The sequence below is a fragment of the Apus apus genome, chromosome 2 (assembly GCF_020740795.1).
Source record: "Apus apus isolate bApuApu2 chromosome 2, bApuApu2.pri.cur, whole genome shotgun sequence".
NCBI classification, from domain to species: Eukaryota; Metazoa; Chordata; class Aves; order Apodiformes; family Apodidae; genus Apus; species Apus apus.
The window spans coordinates 21,329,013-21,355,763 of NC_067283.1; the positions used below are offsets into that span (position 1 = coordinate 21,329,013).

At 39.5% G+C, this 26,751-nt stretch overlaps 1 protein-coding gene across 1 annotated transcript in view; it reads left to right on the forward strand.

The window, feature by feature from the left end:
- Positions 1–8,328: 8,328 nt before the first annotated feature.
- The window catches only part of CUBN (cubilin), a 143,233-nt gene continuing 124,810 nt past the window's right edge, over positions 8,329–26,751 (forward strand). Inside the window, exons 1-15 of the mRNA XM_051610631.1 lie at positions 8,329–8,447; positions 8,601–8,730; positions 9,095–9,187; positions 10,168–10,206; positions 10,955–11,056; positions 11,981–12,084; positions 15,119–15,245; positions 16,364–16,532; positions 17,298–17,429; positions 18,652–18,747; positions 19,289–19,410; positions 21,240–21,426; positions 23,142–23,260; positions 24,631–24,865; positions 26,221–26,402. Of these exons, the coding sequence (XP_051466591.1) occupies positions 8,329–8,447; positions 8,601–8,730; positions 9,095–9,187; positions 10,168–10,206; positions 10,955–11,056; positions 11,981–12,084; positions 15,119–15,245; positions 16,364–16,532; positions 17,298–17,429; positions 18,652–18,747; positions 19,289–19,410; positions 21,240–21,426; positions 23,142–23,260; positions 24,631–24,865; positions 26,221–26,402 (1,956 nt within the window). The remainder of the gene's footprint in view (positions 8,448–8,600; positions 8,731–9,094; positions 9,188–10,167; positions 10,207–10,954; positions 11,057–11,980; positions 12,085–15,118; positions 15,246–16,363; positions 16,533–17,297; positions 17,430–18,651; positions 18,748–19,288; positions 19,411–21,239; positions 21,427–23,141; positions 23,261–24,630; positions 24,866–26,220; positions 26,403–26,751) is intronic.

A 26,751-nucleotide genomic window follows, 5' to 3' on the forward strand; every position in this document is an offset into this window, starting at 1 on the left:
CCCTGAGAACAACTTGCCTATTTCTGTTCTCACGTTATTCAGGATACAATCACTGCTCCTTACCAAAGACCTACACATAAAGACATAAAAAAATTTGAAAAGCTCCACATTTAGGTTCTTGTGGCATAAGAACTGGAGAACTTCTTCTGATGATTTCGTCACAAAACTTGATAGCAGTAATAGGGTTAGGAGTGTATGTTGAGATGAAACCACTGCATATGGCTATCCAGAGTGCCACAGTTAAACACTACCTCATAGAGCTGGACTGTATGTTGGCTTATTAATAAAATCTTGTGATTTTAATGTCTCTGAAGCTATAGAAAAACATACGGAAAAATGGAAAACCTTCTAAAGAAACAGGTTTTTGTTGTTATTTTTCCTTACAGGTAGTATTATACTGGTATATAGAGAAAAAAACCTCAACAGCTTGAGGGAGGAAAAGGCAGGATGGTGTTTATTAAGCATCCATTAGGGAGCTGGTGTGTCACAAAACTGAAGGATTTCATACAAGGATCATAGTTCCTGTGCACCAAAGCAGTGAGTTGTCAAAGTCAACAATCCTGAAAAAGACTGGTTTTAATCTTTTTTTCTTTCTGTGGGATGACATAGGAACAGTCATGGTGCATTGCACCTGGGCTTGATAGTGCAAGAGAAGCTGAAGATCACAGAGAACAGAGCTGCTGTAGAGATACTGCAGCTGTTCTCATCTGCCATAGTCCTCTTCCTGAAAAAGAAAATAACCTTGCTATTGTTATTTTGTGCTGTGCTTTATCTTATGCTGACTCATTGTGTATTTATTCTTTACTCTTGATTGGCATGCTGCTTCTGGACTGTTAAATCAGGAAAAGCTTGGGCTGTCCTATTTCAGCCTGTCTTACTCCCTAAGAGCATTTGGACCACTTGCAGTGTTCCAGCTATAAAAGAGAAATGGAAATGGATTCTCCTAAAAGAGCACTTGACTAGGCTCTAGAGAGGAATAAGGCTGGCCTTTGTCTTCACCTGATCTCTCGTAGTACTGCAATGGCAAAAAAAGTGCTAGACTAATGTTAGTTTGTGCCTGCTACTAAATTCCAAAGAGCAAGTGTGGTTTTGACAGTATTATGAACCACAGTTGTCTTTAGATGGTGGTTATTGTGTAGATTAATCAGCCAGATCAATAACTAGTTGTTATGAGGTCTTGGGAGAAATGTGGAAATGGGAAGATCTGTTGCTATCTTAACGTGATTCAAACATCGAAGTGAAAACAGAGGAGATCACTTTTATGTATAACTTGGGATTTCTTTCTGCTACACCATATAAATAGTCTGTTCATTTTGCCTCACTATAATAATATTTGGCAAAATAGTAGTTATTAACAAGTTGTTTTAAATTCTTTAATCTGTAAAACATATTTTAATGATTTATGTGGCACTCATAAGTAAGTATTAAAGAGTTAGTTGAAAGTTATCTAGGTGCATCTAAAACTGATACAGCAATACAGCTTGTTACACATTGACAATTAATTCAGTGTGATTGTGAAGACTGAAATCTGCTTGCTAATCAGAGCTGTTTCTGAAAGAGATATTTTTATAGAACAGTTTTCAGAGTTACTTACTCCTGCTAAGCTTATAATACCAGTGCAGCTAAATTGAGTGACTGCTTCTTATCCCATCTTGTCTTTAATAGGCTCATTTACTGAGCTCTATTGGTTTGCACCTGCTTGACCTCACTTGATGATCATGTTGCTTCCTTTTCTGAGCAGACTCCTAGTCAGAAGTCCTTTGGAGCCTACATCAGTGCTGCACTTTGCAACTTCAGCTTAAGCATTTTCACAGCAATTAAATGTGATAACAAAAGCAGCTAAACTGTGGAATCTGGAAGGCAGCTCTGGAAACAGAAGATTTCCAGAATCCAATTTTTGGTTTAGTAGCTCACTTATTCTGCACATCTGAAATACATTTCACTATCTGAGAAGGTGATGTGATTGCATTCCCTAAACCTATTTTGCCTCTTAGATATTTTAAACCACATATGTGCTTCATGTATTTTTTTTCTGCATGATGTTTAAAGAATATGCCACATCAGTAAGGATTCGTAGGAGACAAAGTAGTAAGTGGTTAAGAACAAAAGGCATTTCTGGGCAGTCTTATGTGAACAGTGTATAAGGTAGAAATGGTCAAAGAAATATCCAAGTAAAAATAATGTGACAGTATAAGAAAATAGGCACAGAGCTCAAAATTAATTTCAGTAACCATTTTTCTTTTGCCTGTGCAAACATGAGCAATATGTTGGTCAACCTCATTAGGAGAAGTTTATGCTCGTTTAGTAACAACTTACTTGCATAGATAACTGATGTCCAAGAAGTCAGGAAAAATGAATTATTGAGTAGTGACAGTGCGTCAATTTAAATGTTATTGTGAATACCATGAAGGGATTTGTGTTATCTTTATTTTTATGTTTATTTTATTACAAGGGTTGAGGAATTTATATAGCTGTTGAAGAAAATAAATATGTGGTCTTAGATGATCAGGCAGCCATCTGTGAAGACAAGACAACTGGGTTGTTCTCTTAGACTTTCCTCTGTCTGGTCCTTTTAAAAGTGGGAGGAAGCAGACAAGGGATCTTTTGGTACGAGCTCTGATGAAGCAAGAAGCAGAGTTGGAGGTGCTAAAATTGAATGGAATGCACCACTTTTAGTGAGAGAGGGTTGTTGGAGGGAATTTCAGGTGGCAGCTCTGATTGGGTACCCTTTACTGGGATTCAGAAGACTCTGCAGCAAAGTAGTCCCTAAAATCCTCTCTAGTGGGAAGCCTCTCTTATTTTTAATGCAGAAATGTGTCTTGAAATCCCAGATTTGTTGAGAGCGTGTTTGTCTTGTCCTTTTGTCCATGCACTGGGCTGTTGTAACTCAAATATTTTAAAATTGCAACCTGGCATTTGGAAGAAAAGCACATATATGGTGCCAATATATTTTCTCATACCTAGACAGTAATAGTTTTGATTAGTTCAGCTGTTTGCCCTGTATATATTTTTAAAAAGAAACTAATCCCATTTTGTTTTTAAATATTACCCTTATAAATGGGATTATACTCAGAATTAGTATTTCTGATTGGCATTTAGACTGCATATAGATCTTACCATGTGGCAATACTCGTTCATTGTACTTGTGTTGTAAGGTGAAGTCTAGGGAAGAGTTCAGGACAAGAGTGGACAAGTTCATTGAAGAAATATCCTCTGAGAGTACTGAGTAAGTAGACTTATGGTTGAAGAATTTCCCAAGCTGCAGACAAATGGAGGCCAAGAAAGTACCTAGGAGAAGTACTGTGAGTGCTTGCCCCTTCATATACCCTTCATTTCCTAACTATCTGCTCTTGGCCACTGTTGGAGGCAGGGTAATGACCTAGATGGATCTTTTTCTACCCTAGTATGATCACTCTTACTTCCTTATGTTTGTGTGGTGACAGGATGACAATATTTATAATCACAGTATCAATACACAGTGAATGATTTATAGACATAGCTCAGATCTAAGCCTCTTGATGAAGCCAGCAGTATAGAATAGAACCAATCTAAGGGAGGTTGTGCAGCCAGGTCCATTCGTGGCTTTAGGGTTATTAATGGAGAAGGGTGGCTATGCAAATGGAATTCCCTAAAAATAACTCCAGTGTACATTAAAGCAATTGGAATGTGCTAAAAAGACTGGAATAATCAATAGGAGAGACCAAAGCCAATGTAACTGACTGTAAACTTTTCATGAACCTAATTTCAAAAAATAGTGAAACAGAAAACAGGAAGAATCAAAGTGGTTGGTGGTATATAGAAACAACATGGAGGAAGAAAATCAGAAAGATAGAGGAACCAAAATACAAGTCTTCTAATGAAACTAGAAAACTAATACATGTTATAACTGCCTTCTTTTTGATAAAGGAACTCAGGGAGAATTAGGACAGTGGATCAACTCCAGCTGAAGTAGGTAACAAAATCAGTTACCTCTTTTGTTATTCACCATTAAAAACTGAAAACCTAGACTTCCGGGCTGGTTAGTTTAACTTCATCAGCAGGTAATTTATTAACTTCATCAGTGTGTTGAGGGAGGAAAAATCTTAAGCAGGTATCAGAGGGCAGGATGTTGAGAAGTAAAAGAAATCCTTAAGGAGTGGTGTGGGAAATGGAGCTCTGCAGCTACTGCAGCCCCTGCATAGGGTGCTGGGGCCATAAAACTTCAGACACATAAAGAGGAAGAAGTGGTGATGGGTGGTCATAGGTAAGGGACAGGAAGGGAAATGTTATTTTTTCAGTCACCCCTGTTTGATGTAAACTTTGTGGTTGTTGATCCTCTGTATTGTGTTTTTGATCCTCTGGCCTAATACCAGCTTAGGGCTTGGCTGTCTCGGACCTGTAGGGACACGCAGAAAGTGATGAATTCAATACGAAATGTTTACACCAGCATTTTGCACATTTGTGCCATGGAGGTAACAGTGCTGCTTCCTATGTCACATTTCACTTTTAAGCACTGGAATAGTATTAGAAAGAGGAAAGATGAAAATGGATCCAGGGAAGTGAAGATGGAAGTTCTGGGACACATGACCTCAGCTGGGGGGAAACCCAGGTAAATGGATTGAACCAGCTAGAGGAATGGATTTATAATTATTTGCAAATATTGGAGTCATAACATTGAACACCAGGGATCTTTTTTTTTACATCTGTAGAACAAAATAAAGTATTATCTCTTAGTTTTCCAATAAAAAGTTAGCCACATTGAGATTCCCAGCAATAGTTCCCTTCCTCCATATGAGAAGGGAGCGTTGTCACAGACTCGTACCGTGTCTCTGCATTTCACTTGACTTCCTAGGTACAATTAACACATATGGAATTTTTTGCCTTAATCTAAGTTAACTCATGTCTTCTATAGCAGTGTCTTTGCATTTCAGGCACTTACTGCTGGAGAAGTGGAGGGACAGCACCAATCATTTCACACAGCTACACAAGATGGTGGTAACTTGTAGTCCCTGCTGGTATGGGATGAACTTCAACCAGATTTAGATAAAAACAAATGCTCCATTACTTCCTGCCAAATCTTTGCACAACCTATACCTCATATACTCATGTCAGTGAGGTAATGAATGATCTGTCTCAGGAGGAAGGGTTTGTGCTGGCTCTTGTTAGAATAACAGCCCCTCTTCTTATGCCAGACATTTGCAGGGTTTCCATTCTGTTCGTCCAAAATGATGTCACATTCCAATATATTTCAGTAAAATTTAAGGGTGTGGACCTATTTTTCTCCTTAAGACGGTTTATAGATTTCCCAACTTGGCCAGTCTAAGGTGCATTTGCTAGGCATAGAGAGTAAATTAACTAAAATCTAGAAGGTCTAAAGAAATGGAAAATAGCATGTCATGCAAGGTTTAGATAGATGTCCAGAGCTCTCTTCATCCTATAATCAGTGCATAGTCAAAGTCACCTGGTCTTCAGGACACACATTTTCTAAGCTATGAAGTCTGCATGAAGAGAAAATGAATTTCTTCTGCCTCCTTGCATTAGCAGCTTTCTTCCCATCCTCTATGGTTTATTGCTTATTGGTCATTCGGGACATTGGAGTTAATTAGTTGGGAAAGGAAGCTTGTATGTAAGATTGACAGGGAGCAGAGAAGGGAAATTCATACTCTAGTATTTAAAATAAATGAATAGAGTAAAGGAAGGGGTTTGTGGGTCACAGCAGATGTCCGGGCTGAAAACTGCCAGAATGCAATGGACTTTGTGAAAGTCCTTGAAGTGTAAGCATACATTCAACCAGCCTGCTATGAAATGCAGGTTTAGCTGGCCCATAGTTTCTTCAGGTTGACACCCAACTGACAGTTATAAAATCTCAGTAAACTGTCGAAACAAACAAACAACAAAAAAACCCAAACTAAGTAAAACAAAACCAAAAAAACAACAAAACAAAATGAGCAAAAAACCCCAGACAGACATCAGAACTGATATGAAGAATGTTAGTGAGCACTTGTTTAATGGACAGTACCAGGATACCCAGAGGCAGAAAGTGTTCTGCTGACTATACAGAAACATCAGTAATTCATTTGTGCTCCCCTATTCCTGAAGAGAGTTTTCAGAGCAAAGAGCATAGTAAGTAATGTAGAGGGAAAGATTTGCAGTTGGTGTAGAACATCATAGCTCTTTTGGATTGAATGGGCAGTGGTAGTTTTCAATAACTGTGGATACAATTCTGTATTTTTATAGAAACACTGTCCCCTGTGATGCTAAAGGAATGGGGATTCCTCCTCATGTTCCTCTCTTCTAGCAGCAATGTCTGGTAGGCTCAGCCTCCTGGAGGTCACAGGCTGTTGTGGAGCAGGTGAACACCCGCTGCTGCTACTGCAGCAGTAGGCGTATGGGATGGGCTGTCCCCCTTGGGTTCTGGAGGAGCTTCACCTCTGCCCCTCCAGAGCTCTAGGCAGCAGCAGTAACGGTTTGGTTGCCTGCATCACACTCTGGTGAGCACAAGAAAGATGGTCAGCAGGCTCATGCTGTTCTGAATTCTGAAATAAGTTTCTAAAAACACCGATAATAAACCGATAATTAAAAAGACCTATTTTTTATGCAAACAATAGAAAATAATGGAGGTGGTGGGATGCAACTGATATAATCTTGGACATCATAGTTATTCACAGTAGAGATGAAGTTATTATCTTTGTCAGCACCACAAACGTTAGCTGTCTTTGTGTTACATTCATTTTCACAGTCCACGTCTGTCTCTTTTTCAGGTGATATTAATAATTTCTGTCACCACATCCCGTTTCTTCCCAGGGTGCTTTGACCTCATAACATTTCTGACTGGGAAAGCTGTAGAGTTCATTCAATTCCCCAGCTCCAGGGCATATCCCACATATTTATGGGACATCTGTAGGTGACAAGTGCAAACTGGAGCATGAAAGAAAGCTAGGGTTAGGAAGTGCAGGAGCTTTGTGGCCTCCAGGAAGGTCAGGCTTAAAGGATCAGTGAATGCTGGCTACCATTGTCTTCAAGCAAGAGCAGCAACACCTGTTGCTACTCCTTTCTTCTCAGCAGAGTTTTGAAATGTGAGCAACCTGAATGAGGTGTCCACTAAGCAAAATGGAAAATAAAAAAAATGGTGGTGGGTCTGGAGGTTCAGGTAGCTCCTAGCATGAGGAAGAAAAAGATACACAAAGCTCCCCTAAGCAGGGAGAGGAAAGCACAGCAAGGTCATGTGCAAGGGGAATATGGAGACTTTGGCAAAAGCAAAGGGGATGTCAGATGTGGACTCCACCATGGCCTCCAGCAGCAACAGCCTGGGCCTCAGAGACAAGAACCAACAAGCATCTGGGTGGGACGCCTCCTTTGAGAAGGTTGTGAGGTATTGCTGAAGAGGAAAATGGGGTCAAGATTCAAAATTTGGCTCTTGGAACACATTAATTTGCTTTTTATTTCTTAATACTTTGGGGCCTCCTTTGAATTCTTCTTCAGTCTTCTGCATTGTCTATGGCCTCTTCTGAAATTGGGAGCCCTACTCTGTGCAATGAAGACAGCCTACACATGCCAAATAAAATGCAGTCCCCTTTATGTGTGATCATCTCCCCAGCATCTGAGGACTGAGTCATCCTTGAGTCAGAGCAACCGTATTTGGTTAAAATTGGGTTTTGTTGTTGTACTCTATAGGATGCTGTTTGGTACTGCTAACTTGTTTGTGTCATCTGCCCAGTGAATTACTGGCTGGAAGATTCTCTTTCAATAAAAATACTCCTTGCCAGCCACTGTGGGTTTAATATGTGGGGGTTTTCTTGGGTTGTTTTGCTGGTTATTTTTTTCTGTTTGGCTTTTGGTTTGTTTTTTGTTTGTTTGGTTTGGTTTTGTTTTTAGGGGTTTATTTTGGTTGTTGTTGGTTTTGGGGATTTTTTTTGGTGACAATCTAGGTCCTTTAGTGCTGCCAAATAATCTTCCCTTTGCCTGCATGGTGCAGTGAGTGGGGAGAGCAAGCCCTTCCTGCAGTAAGTAGCTGCCCCTTACAAGCAGCTCTGAGACACAAGGGTGCTCAGCTGTACAGAGGTCAAAGGCGTAGTGATAAAATACAAGCAGATTTCAATTAATGATCTTTCAAAACTCCTGAAACCAAAAGACAAAATGATAAAAAATGCATATAATGTCTAGGTGATTTGCACACTGTCAATCTTTAATTAAGATACCTGAGATAAAGTTCACCCTTGCAAGACAAGACAGCAGCATGGGCACCCTGTGAATGAAGAGCTGTGTGAGGGCAAAGGGCATCTGGGCTCTCAACAGCACAATTCAGCACTTGAGGTTTCACTCCAAACTCAGGACAGCTGGAGGAGAGCAATGCTTTGGGCTGCTCCTGCTCCTTGGCTTTTAGTTGCATTATTTTTGCTTACTGGATTGAACTGTGAATCAAATCACTATGAAAAAAAGAGGCAGAAAAGAACCATTTATGAGGAACAGTAAGTACCACTGCTTGCAAATGCATTTGTTCTTATGGTGGCTTTTAAGTTCCAGTAATGGGAACAGGATGGCTTTACTGCAGCTCCTTTTTTACATTTTCTGGCAGATACATGTAACTAAATGATCTCTTTATTTTTTCTGTGATACAACAGGCCTCGTTTGTCCTCAGAGCAGGGTAATTTAGTGTTCTGTGCTGGCTCCAGCAAAAACATTGAATTTAGAACTGGACTACTGGGAAAGATAAAAGTTAATGAAGAAGACCTTGCAGAACTTTTTAGTCAGGTGATATAGTTACTTTTCCTTAATATGTTTTCATTTTCAGTTTTGCACATTAATAGTTTAATTGTTTTCAGAATTTGTCTTAGCAAATGCTTGATGTGTTTTTTATGGTTGTTATGTTATCTATGGCAGCACTCTAATATGAATGTAAGTTATTGCAGACTTGTTATCATGTCATTACAGAAAATAATTAAAATATTAAATTGTGGATGTAACAGAGCTCTCTGTATTTAAGTTGAATTTATAATAGTAAAGTTAAGCAAGAATGGAACTTTTCTAGGCTTTTGCAAAAGCAAAGCTTGTTTACATTTGTAAGCTTTTGAAACTGCCAAGCTTGTTTCACATTATCTCTGTTGCTTACATTTAGGTGAGAGAAAGTAAGGCAGAGATTCAAGAACTTAAAAAAGCCAATGCTGCCTCTCAGAATGTGTCCCAGCAGGTTTCTTTGTTGGCCTCCAAGGTAAGCCATACCCTTGTGGTATCCTCCTCCAGTATCCCCAGTTTTCCATTCCTCAGATTAACATTGTTAACTGATTCCTTTTTAGTGTTTCTTGACTCCAGTTCAGGGAGCTGGGGCAGAGTCCATATTTAACATCAGCTCAGAGTCAATGTTTAATGCTGAGATACTTCATAAGAAACTCTGGAGATAATGGAACTTTTCCTATTGATCCCGTAATTTACAGTTACAAGGATTATTCTTTTGTTTGTCAACTTCTCTGTGGACAATATCTTCTAGTATCTATAAAAATTAAATCCCACTAAATTCAGGAAATGGACCACATATGTTCTTGTAGGGGTTGCATAGGCATCCCCCTCCACAGGTGGAATGGACTGAAAGGAGTTTGCAAAGGAAAGAAAAAACATATGAAGTAGTTTTGTTTCTTCCCTACTACGAAAGATTTTGAAACCTTTGTCTGACTTGGTTTAAGTGTCTTTTGTTACAGTGTTGCCAAAATTTCCTTATAGGACAATATTTTATAGCCTAAGAGGCCTCCCTTTAGGGAAATTGTGCTAATAGGCATCCATCATATTTCCAGATTCAGTTTCAGCTTGCTCCTTGTAGTTATAACCCACTGAGATATAGTAAACCTCTTGGCTTTTGGTGTACTGTCTCAGACCTCCATCCTTTACATGTGCATGAGCACCTGAGCAATCCCATTGTAAAATTCATGTTCTCAGTGTTGAGCACCTGAATACATCTTCACAAGACTGTCTTGCTTTTTGGAGCTAAACTGGGACATATTTCACCTGTCATTTTCTGAACAGCCTAAACCACTGAAATACCAGTGAATGAGGCCTGATTTGAACTTGATTGTCACCTGGTTTCACGTATCAGCTATTTTATTTTCTTTAAAAAATTTGATATCCTACTAGCATCCATGCCATACCTCTGCAGTCAGTCTCATACCAAACACAATGTAATTTGCATTTCTCTTACAGATCACGAGTCTTGACAATAAACTTCAAAGCTTAGAGCAGGTGAGTAAATCGGAAGCAGAGATCAAAAAAAGAAAAACCTAGCCCCAAGTAAATACAGTGAGATTACAATGATAAAATAGCTAAATGATATTTTTTTTCTTTCATGCATTACTCAGGAAATTTATTTTGGTAACAGGAGATTAAAAAAGCCAAGATTTGTAGAGGAGGTGAAATGCCTTCTTACAAAATACAAATCGTGTAGGAGCCTGCATTCCTTAAAGGAAAAACACTTGTAGACTCAAGAACAACAACTAGATACCACGGAGAAGTATACTCTTCCTTCACAAATATGTCAAGACAAAGGCTGTAGAATTCTAACTGGACTTTATATTGTATGGGAAATAGCTGATTTTCAACTGTCACTTGCTTCTCCACTGAGATAGTGACAAGCCACAGCTATAGCTGACAGTAAAAGCAGTTGTCAGATGAGTCACCTGTGGAATTGACAACCTAACCTTCCATCTAGACTCACAGTCTGCTGCCAAAGAACAGTCTTTACTAATATTTACTTTTTACAGGACTCTTTCATCCTAATGCTTGCAGCCAGCCATCCTTTGTAAGCCCAAGGATATTAGTCTTTTGTTTGTACAGATATGGGTGAAACAGCTGAAAACTTTTGCAAATCAACCTTGCTGAAAAAAGGGAGTGGGGGGACTGACACAAGAAAGAATGAAAAAAAGTTTTTAAGAAGGTTTGTCTTGAGTAAATAAGAAGGAACTTAGTTTTCTGCACTTTTCCTGGGTTTCAGGTTATCCAGAGGAAAGCCTGCAGCAGTAATCCTTGTCAGAACTCAGGGACCTGTGTCGACTTACTGGATGGTTTCTTTTGCCTCTGTCCCAGCAGCTGGCAGGTGAATCTTTAGAATCCTTGACTATGGAGCTTGTATTTGAACTGTAAGGATACACCTGGCTTAGTGTAATTTTGATGAAGATAGCCTTTTAGGGTTGCTCAGGACAGAGTGAGATACACTGAACGGCAGAGCAATAGTATCACACTCTGAGTAACTTGTGTGAAAGGCAATATATTTGCTTCTGAACATATACCAAAAAGAAATTAAGGCCAAACCATTGGGCCAGACCCTGAGCTGTTATGTGGGCAATGGCCCATGAATTCAATGACTCTCAGCAGTTCCCACAGCAGAAAAGCAGCCTTTGGTTTTTGCTGAGCAGAGTGAACTGCATGCCTTGCTGTTGATCTTACGCAAGGATAGAGAGAGGATGGGGGAAGGGAAGGATGTTTATTCAGGCTCAAACAAATAAAACAAATGGGGGTGTAAGTAATCAAGCCCATTCTGAGATTTTGAAAACCAGAGACTTTACTGGCAAAGGTTTAATGGTGCTGTTACATGCACTAGGAATGGAAAAGTTATGTCTTCTTCTCAAAGGCTCTCAACCTGAAAATTTTCCCAGCAAGATTTAAGTGAAAATTGCTGTGCTTTCAGTCTTAATGAAACAACATCATCTGATGGAAAGAGTTTGAAAGAAAGTTTTCTGAGTGTTATGCTAGCAAGTTGGAAAGTAGGGGGGAATGACAGTACTATGCTGTCCATATGCTTTCTACAGACATCTGGAAGATGTTATTCCTCATCTGACTGATAACCAGGGTCACAGAAATGCAGCTGAAAAATAGTTTTGTTATAATATTTCACAAGGGAAGCTGTGTTGATAGCAGCCCATGGTTTGTGTATCTTTGAAACTATATTAAACATTGGCTCCATGGTTTGTTTCATTTTTCAGTTATTTGGAAAATAAACTGGTTTTCCATTTCATTTTAGGGCCTCCAGTGTTCAGTGGACGTTAATGAATGCCAGATTTATGCTGGAACAGCATTAGGCTGCCAGAACGGAGCCACTTGTGTGAACACACCAGGCAGCTACAGGTAACTTTTCAAAACTATGCTATGCTATGCAAAATACTCTACTATTTTTGCACTCTGTATCACACCAGCAACACAAGTTCTAGGAATAAGTCTGTTTAGTATCTCTGCATGGTAATCCCTTGCAGTCTGAGAGAATATAAAATCCTTAATGCACAGTACACCTGAGCCCACCACAGACACAGAAGGCTGTCTGAAGCCATTGCCTTCTTTGATACAAGAAGAGCAGCAATAACTAATTTTAGCACACAGCCATGCTGGGGAAGGAGACTGCAAAACAGAGACTGGCTCTGGTGCCCACTATCTGTTGTATCTGCAGATGCTTTAATTGAAATTCAGTGCACCGTGTTCTGCTGATGGGGTGGTGGGAAGCAGCAGGCTGGTCTGTAACCAGCACTCCCCAATGTGGCCACCCAGCACAGCTGCATTATCTTCCCTCCATTATCACCTAGCCCTTGAGACCGGGGTGAGTGAGAAGATGAAGGAGGTGAGCAGAAGCAAAGCTTTGGCCCAGCAAAGACTTTGAGCAGCTGTAAACCTCCTGGATATATGGGCACCTTTGATCATTGGCATTCCCGGCACACTGCATAACTCCAGGAAATGCCTTCACCCTCTCCACAAATTCAGGACATGCTGAGACTGCAGCAGAGCAGGCAACACACTGTGCTGCCCAGCAGAGAGGGAGCAGAATGGCTGCCTGCAGCTGGCTGGCCAGGAGGGTGCCTGGGCTGCCCCTCTGCAGGCCCCCATAGCCATGAGATCTATATCTTTCTCTTGCTGTGCCCAGCTCCTTAGGAAACATGCTCTTATTAACAGGGGAAGACAGCCTGAATGTTCTGCATCTTATTTTCCAAAATGTCAAATGATCTGGTAAATAAATAACTTACAGATACAATACAAAGCTCTCCCTGTGCAATGGGAACAAGCAGGCTGGAGAGCCTGTCATAGTTTTCTGCAAAGCATTTTGTCTCCTGCTTCAGCATGAAAATCTTAGGCCCCACAAATACTTGCTTGGTGTAACACTGGCTTATAGTGCTTTTTCAGCCCTTGAAAGAACCTCACACAAGGGAAGTTCTCCTGCACTGCTCCTCACACTTCAGCATGAGCACAAGGCCTGCTGAGGTGCCACTGGCACATGATGCTTCCTGTCAGCTTTTCTTTCATTTTAAAGGATGTTCCTAGGTTGCCTGCAGCTGTCCTCAACACAGACATTTGTCAAGGAAGCGACACACAAAGCAGCCTGCCTTTAATTGTTTTTACCTATTGTGCTTAGAGATATGGTGTGCAGGTGTGTGACTAAATTAAGGTTTGAGAGGACAAACCCTCTGCCTTTCTTGCAAGTGTTGTAATTTTGACAGTACAGTCATGATTCCTGTAAATTTTTTTCCCCAATGTAATTCTTGCCCTCCTTGGTACCTGCTGAATTGGTGTTTCCTGAAATGAACTAAGACCTCTCCATAACTAATCCATATCCTAATATTAGTGCTTTTGCATTATGCCTTCAGTATTATTGAGGGTATTGAAGGGATTATTGAGTCCTTTCCCCAAAACCATTTTACTGTCTTCACAGTCTCTCTTCACACTGCCTTTTTGTCTTCTGAGTACTCCCCAGATGTTAAATCTACCCCCAGGTAGAGCATGACACAGCTCTTTTCAACAACTCTGAGAACATTGCTGCTAGTTTTCCTGGGGCTCAGCAACCCAGGTCACCCCACTCCTGCTCTAACTGGGTAGTTATGTGCACCAGCATGGACTGCAGGTAAAGAAAATGGTGATTTTTTTTAAGCACCCAGTGATAATGCCAGGTGAAGAACAGAATGGGATCAGGTACCATCAAATGGAGCATGACACAGTCCTCATTCCCTTTTCAGATTCTTTACTTGCATACTTCAAGCCATAGTTCAGGAAATTTCTGAAGTATGAGGAAAAAGAGCAGGTATTCGGGAAACACCTTCCTGAATTAGGACATTAGCAGACATTGCATCACTTGGATGAAAGGCTGTGAGAATCCCATGTCAATCAGACTTTTGTGTTACAATCAAATTGATGGAGACCTCATCATGATGTGACATCAGCAGTGGGAGAGAACCAGGGCAGTGCTTGGCAGTGGTGCACCACAATTTGGCTGAAGCTACTTGCAGCATGACCAACTTTGTAAGGCTGTTCTCTGAGCAACTTCAGATGGGTAGCAAATTAATCTCTGCCAGACTAGGCAGGAGACAGTGCCATTGTGCTCCTCCTTCAGAGTCATTCTGGTCATCTTGCTGTGTCCTTGGGAAATGAACATGAAACTCTGAATGTCCTTTGAATATACAAAGTTGATCTGGTTTTCTGACCTGTTGCCCAGCTTACCCAGCTTCATCCTGTGCACTGGTGACATGGTGTTGGTCTATCTGCCCTCTCTTGCAATAATCAACATGCTGTCTTACAGTACTGCAATTAAGCATTAAGCTATTGTGGGTTTTTGATGCCTGAGTTCATCCAGGTCGCTTAGCTTGGGTGCAGCAATAAATTACCTGCAATTTGCTTATCAAACTGCTATTTCATCTGAGCATGTGACAGCCTGGCAGGGACTGAAGGAGCTTCTAGATACATTGCTCCAAGGTCCAGATCAGCTGCATTGGAAAAACCTGCAGATACATGCTTTTACAAAGCAGTTTTCATTAGCCAGCTTAAAAGGGGTTCCACAGGGGTGTGTGCCTGCCACATGTCTCTGTAAGAAGCAGACATCAGCAGACATGGCAGCATATAATTTGCATTCAAATAAGGGTCTGATTGTCATTTTAGTAAAAAGCTAGTGAACTGGTAGAAGGCTTTCTGTAGGCTTAGGTCCCTTTTGGGACCTTCTGCTGAACAGAAGCCTTGCCTCTGTGGATGATTATTAATGGGATTGTCAGCAGTGCTAAATAGACAGATTTCATGGGCAGCACCAAATAAATATAAAAGCAGAGAACAATCTCTTACCTGTGGCAATATGTGATCTTTAAGTGCTATATATAGGTGACATTTTGGGTTTTCTATGTGCTTTCACCATTAGCTGCTCCTGTACTCCAGAAACCTATGGGCCTCACTGTGCCTTGAAGTTTGATGACTGCCAGGGAGGATCAGAGATGCTCTGTGGGCATGGCATCTGTGTAGATGCAGTCAGGGATCAGCCCAACAAGGTAAGGAATGCATATAAATTGTATATAAACACAGCATAAATAAGCACCAATACTGCTGAGCACCAGAAAACTGTGTAGCACACACTGCTGCTGAAAAACTGCAAGAAATGCCACTGTACAACAAAAGCTGGGGTGGCTGCTGCTCCTATTTGGTGCTCCTTACTGTCAGTTGGATTGAGTCTCTGACTTCAGGCTCCAGCTCTCCAAGCATTTCACTGGGTGGATGCTACCATGCAATTGCACAGTCTTCTGGAGCAAGCCAGCTCATTCTTTTTTGTAAGAAAATCAGGGTATGGTGTGTACGCCCCAGAGGGATGCATGGAAGGTGCCAGCTTTGGTTCTTTCCACTCAGAGCATCCCTCCCAAACTACCCTGGCATGCCTGTGCTCCTTGATGCTCCTATACACCCATGCACCATTCCAGATACACCATATAATCTTCATGCTATGCTGTAAAATAATTCCTTTGCTCAATTTGTAAAAGTTTTCACAACTCATCACTTGTTTTCTGCCCATTTCTGTGCAGAAGGCTTTTCAAATAGTTCAATATTGGCTTAACAGTGTCTGCTCCTTTGAGTCTCGTTAGCTTTAATTGGACGAAAACAAGATAAATGCTGAAATCTGGCCATTAGTGAAGGTTACTAGAGATAAAATTGTTCTCGTCAAAGAAAATATATATTTGCAATTTAATGTCAGCTCTGCACATTGCACTGGTTACTGACCAGCTTGTTTAAAAGAAACAGCCAAGCTGATTTCAGGTTGGTTACAGTGATCTGTTTACCCTGGTTACAAAGCAAGTTGTTGACTTTTAATTATGTTTATGTACAGCTCATAATTGCTGGTCATTTTCTCTGGGAGTTTTAGGGTAAATTGCAGGTCTCATTTATGAACACAAGGAATGAGCCTGTTGCTGCTTCCATTATCTAAATAGACACATTCAGAGGAAGAAATAGACTGATGAATCTACCAAAGCAACTTATAAAACAGAACGTGCAAACCATGTAATGCTCTGAAATCTTCCTTTCTTTTGTTTAAAAACTAATTTATAAAATGAACTCCTGCACTTTTCTTGACTGTTCTAACCCTCTTAAATATGTAATGTGCTTTTTGCTGTGGCAGCCCAAGTACCACTGCCTCTGTGATGCTGGCTGGATGTCACCTCCTGGCAGCCCTGCCTGCAGTGCTGATATAGATGAATGCAGCCTCCCTAATCCTCCGTGTTCACACAATCCATTTGTGCAGTGCCATAACACACCAGGCTCCTACTTGTGTGGTCCGTGCCCCTCAGGTATCATGTCCTTCTGTGCTCTCAGGAGGGAGGGGGGTGGCAGCAGGTAGTATTGCCTGCATTTATAAGCACAGACACAGGATGTAGATAAGAGTGTAATCCAAAAAATACTTTTGGTCTGTATTTGAGAGAATAAATGTCTGTAGGTTATGTCTTATCTAGGTAATGTAGGCAGTTGAGTCTAACATATGATTTATTCTATCCTAAACTGAGCATCTCAATAGGTCTGATGTACCCTTATGTCCATAGGTAGCTTCGTGTCCTTCATGTCCAATTACTTTCATGTAACAGATCTGATGTACTTTCATGTCCATATGCTCACTGCCCCAAGGCAATATAAAAACCTGATTTTCCCCTCAAGCCATATAACCCAAGATTCCTCTTCCTGAGTTGTGTAGCTGGTGTGGGTGGGAAGAGTATTTGAAGTATTTAACCAGAGTTATGACAAAGCTCTCCTGCAAATTGTACATGTGTGCACTAGACCAGAACTGCCTCTATTTTAGGTGAAAGTGTGTTTGATTCTGGAAAATCCAGAATTCAGTTAAAATAAAATGTTCTAGCACACATATCCTCACCCTGTTTGTAACCTGTTTTGCAGACAAGTATTAATTTTAATCAGTTATGAGAGGGACAGGTCTTATCTTGTGTTAATGAAATAAAATTCAAAAGTCATATTTTTCTGCTCTATGAAAAGATCTGGTCAAAGAAGAAAATATAAAGGCCAGGCATTTTCTATTTTAATGTCTGTTGTCTGCTTCTTTTTAGGCTGGCAAGGAAATGGATACCATTGCCAGGACATTGATGAATGTGAAAGTAATAATGGTGGCTGCTCAACAGCACCAATGGTTCAATGTATCAACACAATGGGATCCTTCCACTGTGGGCTCTGTCCACCAGGTAAAATGTTTTTTGTCCTTGTTGTTGAAAAAAATATGGAAATGCTGAAAAGATGAAGATTGAACACCCTTCAGTCTGGTTTACAGCAAATTTAGGAAGCTGGAGATTGGTTTTACATAAAGAAGTACCACATAAACAAAGCAATACTGTAATATAGAATACAGAGTCCAAGTATATTTAAACTGCTTCAGCTACTAATAAACATTTTGTAGAGTATGTCCTTAAGGATGATCCTCTGAAATGTGTTTCTCTTGTACAAGGTAGACGTTTTCAGTGTTAAAGCCTTGATTTGACAAAGTACTTCCTTTATAGGATCATTAATAGGAAACAAGGATTGTGTAATGATAATGATAATAATAATGTCATTGTCTGTATTAATTGAAAGAGTATCCTGTGTGCCATAAATCAGCTGTATTGTCTGTCTTAAAAAAAGCCTTGATAATTGTCACTCTCCGAATGCTGTCTAAGAAGGTAGTGTTTCCATTGCAGAATAAGTCAAGCAGTGGAAACCATTACTTGCATCTTCATAATCTGTGGTTTATGATTTAAAATTCTTTATGAAATACATTATATCAATAATAGAAATACTATCAGGTAAAAGCATTTCTAATTCACCTTTTGATTGCTGCTTAGATGACAATAGGCTGTGGGTAGTGAAGGCTCTCAGTTGCTGAGTGCTGAAGGGCTATCACCACACTGGAGATCTGGCTTCAGACAAGTTTTGATGTGGTGCAGAGGACCTCAGCTTTGGCCATGCAGAGTTGTCCTGCAGCACTTCGGTCCTTCTGAGCCTTCTGAGATGAGCTGGACATTGAGTCTGAGACCCAAGGGCAGCTCTGGCACACAGCAGGAAGCCTGGAGGTGATCAGGGCTGGCTGAGTGTAGAAGTGTAGGGAGGGCAGCACATGGTGGCTGAGGGACCTGAGCTTGTATGGCCTCACTGACCTCACCTGTATTTGGTTAATACTAATATATCTTTTTTTTTTTTTTTCTAAAATCATGGGAGGATTTAGCTACAATTAGAATCCATCACTGCAATGTAGGAATCACAATAAATATGCCAGATTTTACTTCAGTGGTGGTCTCAACTTTCTCTTCTTAACTGCCAAAGACTATGATTTTACACCATAAATTAGTCATTTGCCCACAAGATTATTGTTTTGCTGTTAATTGTCAGAGAATGTAGTTTCTTACAGTCTAACTGTGATTTACCTCTGAACAGGTTATGAAGGAGATGGCCGAACATGTACCCAGGTTGATATCTGCTCCATAAATAATGGAGGGTGCCATCCTTTGGCTACTTGTACCTCAGCTCCAGGTATGATGCTCTCTTAAGAACTCTAAGTAATACCAGTGTGAATCTCAAGGAGGGTTTGGTTAGGCTGAATCCACTTTGTAGCAGTATATTTATATTACAGCCCCTTCTCCAGAGTCAGTTTTGCCTCACCCAAAGGATTTTACAGACAAGTTATCTAAATCTAGCAGGCCTTTCCACAAACACTCCCTGAAACAGATGCAGGCTCCATGAAAGAGCAAATTCCATAATAAAAACGTGGAGATCTTCACCATTCCTCTTTGAGGTTTTCCAGTTTCAGCTGGTTTTAATATTCTTCTCCTTTCCATAAATACACTTTGACTACTCCCTCCACTTCCCACAAAGCTTACCTTGCAGCAAAGCAACAGTAGGGATCCTTCCATGGTCAAACTGGACACTGACCAAGGAAGGAAGGTACCAAAAGATCAAATAAGAATTATATAAAGGCTCTGCTTCAAAATGTCAAGGACTTTAACTGTCAGAGTTGGTGGTGTCACTGTAACAAGGACTGAATTACTTTCTGTATCTTGACTCATCTCCCAAGGGCCAATGCCATTTTGTTCCTGTGCATTTGGGTACACTGGAAGTGGATATGGGCCAAATGGGTGCTCTCCTCTCAGTGATATCTGTCAGCTGCAAAACCCTTGTGCAAATGGGCAGTGCTTGGTAAGTGCTGGACTCCTTGCAGGAAGTGACAATGCCTTGCTGTTAAAACCAGTAACAACAGGGATGCAGGTGAGACTGGAAGCTGAGCGCAGACATACTGAAGGTACTGAAGCAAGGTCAGTCAGGGAGTAGGAGATTAACAGATATACCTGGGGAAATCAAAGTGAGTTTCAGGGCACACAAGCGATTTTTTCATGTCTGAAGTAGAAGCAGCAATCTTGGCACCACCAACCAGGCTGCCCGAGAGGAGAGGCAGCTGGTACCCCAGGCCTGCCATGGGATGCTGGTGCTGGTGGGTGAGAACTGATGAATGGCTGCCCCTGATGGGACAGGGAAGTAATTTACCACCTTAGATCATGGAGAAATTACCCATGATAATAAAACCAGTACCGCTGCTGATCTTCAGAGTGTTAATATCCAGTACAGTTAATTTTATGTTCCTGGACAGATCTTGTGAGAGCCCCCCTGGAGTCTCAAGCTGATTATATGTATATGGAGGGGCTGCTTCATTTGTTGTACTCCTGCTGGTACCTGAGTGTTTCAGACCTTTACTGATCAGTGGTGGGAATTCACTCTTATGCACAGTGACCACTTAGTTTGTCCACATGGACCCCGTGAAGACCTTTTGGCTTCCTCAGACCTGGGCATTTTGATAATTCTATTGTGGAGAAAATTTATGATGACGATTTTGGATAAACATTTGCAAATGATAAATTGTGCTTTTTGTGCCTATATCTAATATACTTTTTTTCTGACTATTTAGAAGCTCTTTAATTTAGTCAGTCTATTAACAGATATGATGTGTTCCTCATAATATATCCTAACATACAACCATAGGCAATCATGGCTATAAACTACTACTTGATAACACAGATACATCAGTAATGGGACTATGGAAGTATCTAATAAAATAGAGGAACACCAGAGCTATATTTAGCCAGTGTAACGACAGATTATATGTAATGTTAATTAATATCAGACAATGCAGACCAGAAAACAATTTTTCTTCTCAAGTACCATTCCGTACACATTAAAATCCTCTTCTATCATACTGAAAATCTCTGGTTAGGACACAGAGCACATGAACAGAGAATAAAAAAGGAAATAGAGAACATGGATTGTATGACATAAAAAATGGGATTGTTGGCATGTGCCTTGGAATACCACGTTCTGCTTTACCTGTAAAAGGTGTGTCTATAAAACAAGAAATATAAAGAAAGAGAATGTAAGAAATTAAAAATTTAGAGATATGGAAAGACTTAATAACAAGAAATAGCAAAGGTTGAGAAAAAACAAATTTAAGAGACATACACAATAAGAAATAATGCAGAGAAGGCAATGCAGCTGTTCCCATTTAACATCCTTCAGGGTGAAAATGAAAGTTAACTGCCCACATAACTGTAATGCAGACTTCCCAGAGAAGAGGCTTGAGAAAAATTATTTATAAACTGCTGTTATCTTGAGTTGTTATTTATAAGGTCTAGATAATAAGATTGACTGTTTTTCTTGGATGATCATTTCAAAGCCAAGCAAAGAGTTTTCTGAATGGCTAAATGAATACAGATTTTTATTTTTTAGAAAGTAATCTGAAAGAGCCCTGCAAAGAAATAACTTAATTAAAAAAGGAAAGAGCTAGATAATCTGATTAGGTTTTGAGTTTGTTTTGGTATTCACCAGTTACCATCAAGGCCATTAAATTCCAAATGTTTTCTTTCTTTGCCCTCATCTCCATATAAAATAAGTGTAAATATAATTCTTTCTGCCCACTGCATTGATTCCTTTAGGTGATCCATGCTCATTAAGTTTCTTGCATTTGTTTATACCTGTAGCCAATGAGCTCTGGATATTTCTGCCTGTGTAATGCAGGCTGGACAGGCCTGAATTGTACAGAGAACATTGATGAATGCATTAGCAACCCATGTCAGAACGGGGGGAGCTGCATCGATGGGATCAACGGCTACTCCTGTGAGTGCACCAGTGCCTGGACAGGACCACAGTGCCAGACTGCCCAGCAAGGTACGTCCAGGACCTTCTCACCAGGAGAAATGGGCCATCAGGCATCAGCAAGTCAATGTTTGGTATAAATGATTAATATATAAATAAGAACAAAGTTGTGATGGAAAAAAATACAACCCTTCTTGGTAGATCACAGGTCCCAACCCGAAGTCCCTTGGAGTCAGAGTTTTCCATGGGTTCTGTTTATAGCTGCTTTGTTTAGTAATAGGAGTTTAACAATGAAGTTATCTGCAGGCCCACTGGCCTTGACTAGATGCCAGACACCCTAAAATCAGATCTCTGTTCCTGAGGAAGGGGTCTGGTAAGCTGGTTGGGAAAGAGGGTCTGCTATAAGGAGAACAGATTTACAAGAGAATATATTAATGTTTCTCTTCTGTGCATGCTATTTCATTTGTTGCAAAGATGAGAGGTCCTGGTGTTTTTAGTCATAACAAAAAGCTAGAGAAGATTTTGAAACAGAAAACTGATAAAAGAAATGTTATCCATGAAAATGAGGCACTCTTAGTTGTATAGAGCGACTCAAGGTCCTGCCTTAAGCATTTCTTCTTTATATCAATTTCTCTGTTTGTTTGGGATTTATTTGCCACTAATTCTAATTTAAAAAGGTCAGAATAACATTCCAGTGAGCATCCCTGTGGCAACCATCTGTTAGAGGGCTCAAATTTATTGCAGGTTGCTGTGAAAAAAGCAGATTAATTTTTCACAGAATACAGAGTGTAAAAATTTCAATGAGCCACTGTGAAATCTGCTTTACTTAGAGCTACTTCAAGCTCTTTTCTGTCTTTCTTAAGTATCTAATCAGTAGGTTTTATTATTATGCACATACATGTAGAAAAAATGTTTTCACTGTTTATAACGTAAGGGAATAGTCGTTTTTATCCAGTAAGAAATTATAATGCAGTAACTTCTGTTCTAGTTCCTAATCAAGGGAAACACAGTACATTTTATGACATGATAATTCTGAATCTAGTTGAGAAATCATGAGGTATTTTAGTGGAACATTTCAAAGAAAATTCTTTTTACCATTCTCTAATACAAAATATTTAATTTCAGTTTACTAAGAATTGAGTATTTCTTTAGTATTAGTTGAATGTTAAACTACAGCTGCCTGTTGTATGCTTCAGCTTTATGCGCATTGTATTTTGAGTGCTTTATGGACATATTTTTCTGTAGCTGTTTGGCATTCCCAGCTCGCAGCTCTCTTTTATTGAATGGCTTAGCAAGAGAAGAGATCATGGTATACCATAAGAGGTGTCTTCTGGCCCAGAAATCTGACCAAAAGGAATAAATGGGACAATAAAACATCTGAAGGATAACTTCTATGATGTACCACTACTGAGAAAGAAAATTCTATATCATTCGGGCTTCAAAAGGTTATTTTATTGCAGATGAAAATTTAAAGATTCAGTCTGAAGGTAGCCTTCTGAAAAAAAACCTAGTTTATAGACATTTTCCTGAGACAGAGTTAATATCTTTTGGCAGTATCCACATATTCCAGAAGAAAATCTTTATGTTCTTTTCCAGGAGTGACTTTTCTCTCATGGAGTAATTTTGCTCATTTTTTGTGATATCATTCAAATTCAAGGGAAACCTTGAAGAGTCTTTTATAGAAGTATAGGAAGCCAAGGCTATGATAGAATATTAGGTTTTGTTTAAGTCTGTTCAGTGATAGCACAAATTAATGCAATTATTTAATTTTCTCTTTCTTTCTGCAGCTTGTGGAGGACATCTCTCAGGCTCCAGGGGAACTTTCAGTTACCCTAACAACCCAAACAGCCAGCAGTACAGTAGTTGGGTCAGCTGCGCTTGGGTTATCCAGACTAATCCCAACAAGGTAAAATAGAGTTCAGGTTAAAGAAATCCTCACTCTCTAGGGCCCTCAACTCATAAGAGAAAACGTGCCCATCTTCATGCCACGTATTCCCATATTGCAATCCAGCTCCTTCAGAAGCCTATTTAAAGAGAATCCTTGCTTCTTGGCCTGAGAATTAACCCTGGCTGTGTCTTCAAGCTCTTGCCTAGGAAACTGAGGGTTAAAATGTAATACTTCCTACAACAGTGCATCAAAAAATGAGAGCTTAAGAAAACACACCAAGTGATTGGAGATTTGTAGTAAGTTTGTGAAGGCTGACATCACCTACCACCATGTAGAGGAGGTTCCCATTTTACATTGCTTTAGACTGTGATCTGTGAGCAGCTGCATGAAAAAAGTTCTGCTCTGATGGGCTCTATAGTAGTTCATGAGATAAGTGACCCTTGAAGAGTTTCATGTTTCTGATTTCTAAGGCCCAGAAACATGGAAAGCTGAATTCATATTGTCAATGGCTTTGTGCAATAACAGCATTTAAACTTTTAAAGAATTAATTTTTAAATGTTGCACTCAAATGTATATTCTGATTCTGCTCTGCAATTAACAATTCCACTTGCACTGTAAGTAACAACTCTAAAATATGTCACTTGACAGTTTAGCATGGGACTTCTTACTTGGGTTTTAAATATTTTATCTATTTTTGACATTTCATGACATGAATTAAGTGGTTTTATAAACCAGTAATTGCTAGTGGTTTACACAGCATTATATGTATGTGATGTATCCTCAGCTTTAAGCCTGAGAGCCACTACTGTCTTCAGCAGAGCTATATGAAAACAAATCAGAGAGGGAGGTGAACATACATAAAGCTGTGTATGTTACTAAGTATCTAGAGTGGGATTACTGAGACACTGATTTTATATGTGCAAAGAAAGATAACTTCATTTTTTTAACTCCCATGGCAATATTTTCAACCATAGCAAGGATGAGAAATGTTAACTCTCTGATGAGAAACCTGGAATGAAGTATTTTATTATGTATTTCACACTTTTCACATGGCTTGAAATATATACACATATGTACTTTACATACATAACAGGCACAGGCAAATGGTCTCATTTATTAGTTTATAGAAATAATGCTCTCTCCAGAAAACTTCCATGTCCAAATTCTTTCATATCTTCTCTCTTTTCTTTTGACTCTTAAGATTCTGTAATACCTTCTGTCCTGGAACTTTTCAGGAAATGACATAATAGCTTCAAAGCTCACAGATTCTTACAGATGTGTGAACATATATCTGGTCTATACAGTGTTACTGTATAGACAACTGCATCTCAGCAGATGGAAAAAAAAAATAAATAAAAAAAAATTCATATTTTGTTACTTCCTGTTAGATTCTGCGCATTGTTTTCCCATTCTTCCAACTGGTGGAAACTAATGAGTGCAACTCAGACTTCCTTCAAATCCATGATGGGCCTTCAGCTTCGATGCACATGCTGGGAAAATACTGTGGTTCCTCACCTCCTACAGAACTTTTCAGTTCCCACAGCTCCCTGTATTTTTGGTTTTACTCAAACTACACCATTACAGCTGGAGGTTTTACTGTGCAATGGGAATCTCGGGATCCTGGTAAGTTTGATAAAAGGTCAAATAATATAGTGTCTTCGTGGATTTGGAGCAAAATTAATGACTTGTTTCGTGTGAAAAGGAAACATTAGGAGTACTAGGACAGTAGTTTACTAGGGAGTGAGGCTGAAATGCAGACATATATGTCACTTTAAAATATTTGAACTCCAACTCTAGGCCTCTGCATGAATAACTTTCTGGTGTTTTTAAGGCTGCTTTATACCTCCTGTGAGGAATCCCACAACAAACGTATTCCTGGAGAAGCCGTTCTGCTTAGTTCTCTTTTCTAACAGAATTATCTAGTACTTCGAGCAAGCAAGTTACCCTTTTTTGCCACTGACAATTTACGAGATGCTGAAGAGTTTGAACCATGTTTTCCAAACACGATTGATTGTTGGGTATTTGATTTAAAATGATCTCTGAGCTTTTTGGTATGATTTGCTGTATATTTCTGCCTGAATATTTGGCAACACCACTTGTGTGATTCTTCCAGGAGGCCTGGAAGAATATATTTCTAGGGACAAGCCTCAAATCATCTCGTGCAACATCAAGCTCACTTCCACGTTCTGTGCATTGTCTAGAAACAAAACTGTGCATTGAGTCGTGTCTTGGAAGAACTACAGAGTAAAAAAAAAATATAGAAAATTTAGGAGGAGGGGTTAGTTTCTTTATTTCCATAAATATTTATTTAAATGCTTTTTATGTGATTTTTGGTGTTGTGTCTTGCTTTTTTTTCTTTCCATTGACATTGTTAGCTATGTAACTACTAATTGATGAATATGGATACCTAAAAGTGAAAACATATCTTAAAAAAAAAAAAAAAATCAAAGCAGGAGAGAGGTATAGAAGTGACTATACTAGCTATTCCTTAGGTATAACACACAAGTTACCCCTACCATTGCCAGCTGTTAAACTGAGGAAGACTTTTTTTTCTTATTACAGGTATGAAAAAAAACAGCTTTCCTTGTAATGAACATTTTTAAAAAATGAAAACAGTCTTGTGTCAGGTAAAACATGGAAACTATTTACAAAGTACAGAAATTCAGATTAATTTTGTAAATCCAATCCAAACCACAGTGCTTTTGGTCATTCTCCCAAAGATATTTCCATTATAATTGGGAATGTTTCTTTCACTGTGCAGATCAGGAAATATTTGGAGTTCTGCTTTTAAAGTTGCAGAATTAATTGCAAAATGTAAAGAAAGGACGTAGCTTGTTGGTTTGTTTGGCTTGGTCTTTTTTCTTGACTTTATTCTGGATCCCAAAGTGGTACCCAGTTTTGACACTACAGAGGAATTCTTCTTCTGACTTGACATGTGGTGTTAACGACTGTGTTCTTCCATGTTTCTTTTCTGTCAGAATGTGGTGGTGAACTGACAGGTACTTACGGCTCAATAAGCTCGCCAGGATACCCTGGTAACTATCCTGTAAACAGAGACTGTTTCTGGACCATCTCAACCAGTCCTGGTCTCCTCATCACATTTGCTTTTGGCACACTAAGCCTAGAACACCATGAAAACTGCAGTTATGACCATTTAGAGGTAAAGTTTAATTATGGATTATGACAACATTTTTTGGCTATGTTATTGCAAAACAAGCTATTTCAAAACTTTTTGCATGTACAGAAGGGGACTGCTTGAAAATTAAATCCTTGGTTGAAATGCTCATTTGTACTTATTCCAGTCACCAATGCACACTCTGATACTGTCAGGATAAAAGAAAGAGAATGATATGCTCCTCTACTGAAGTCAGTATAGGTCTTGCAACTAAAGAGAATGGGATTCAGGCCATATATCTGGTGGAAAGCTTTTACTTTCTCACAAAGTTCAGTCTCCAAACTTCTTGTTGAATGTCAACCCACAGAGAATCAACCTAAGTAAAACTACTAGT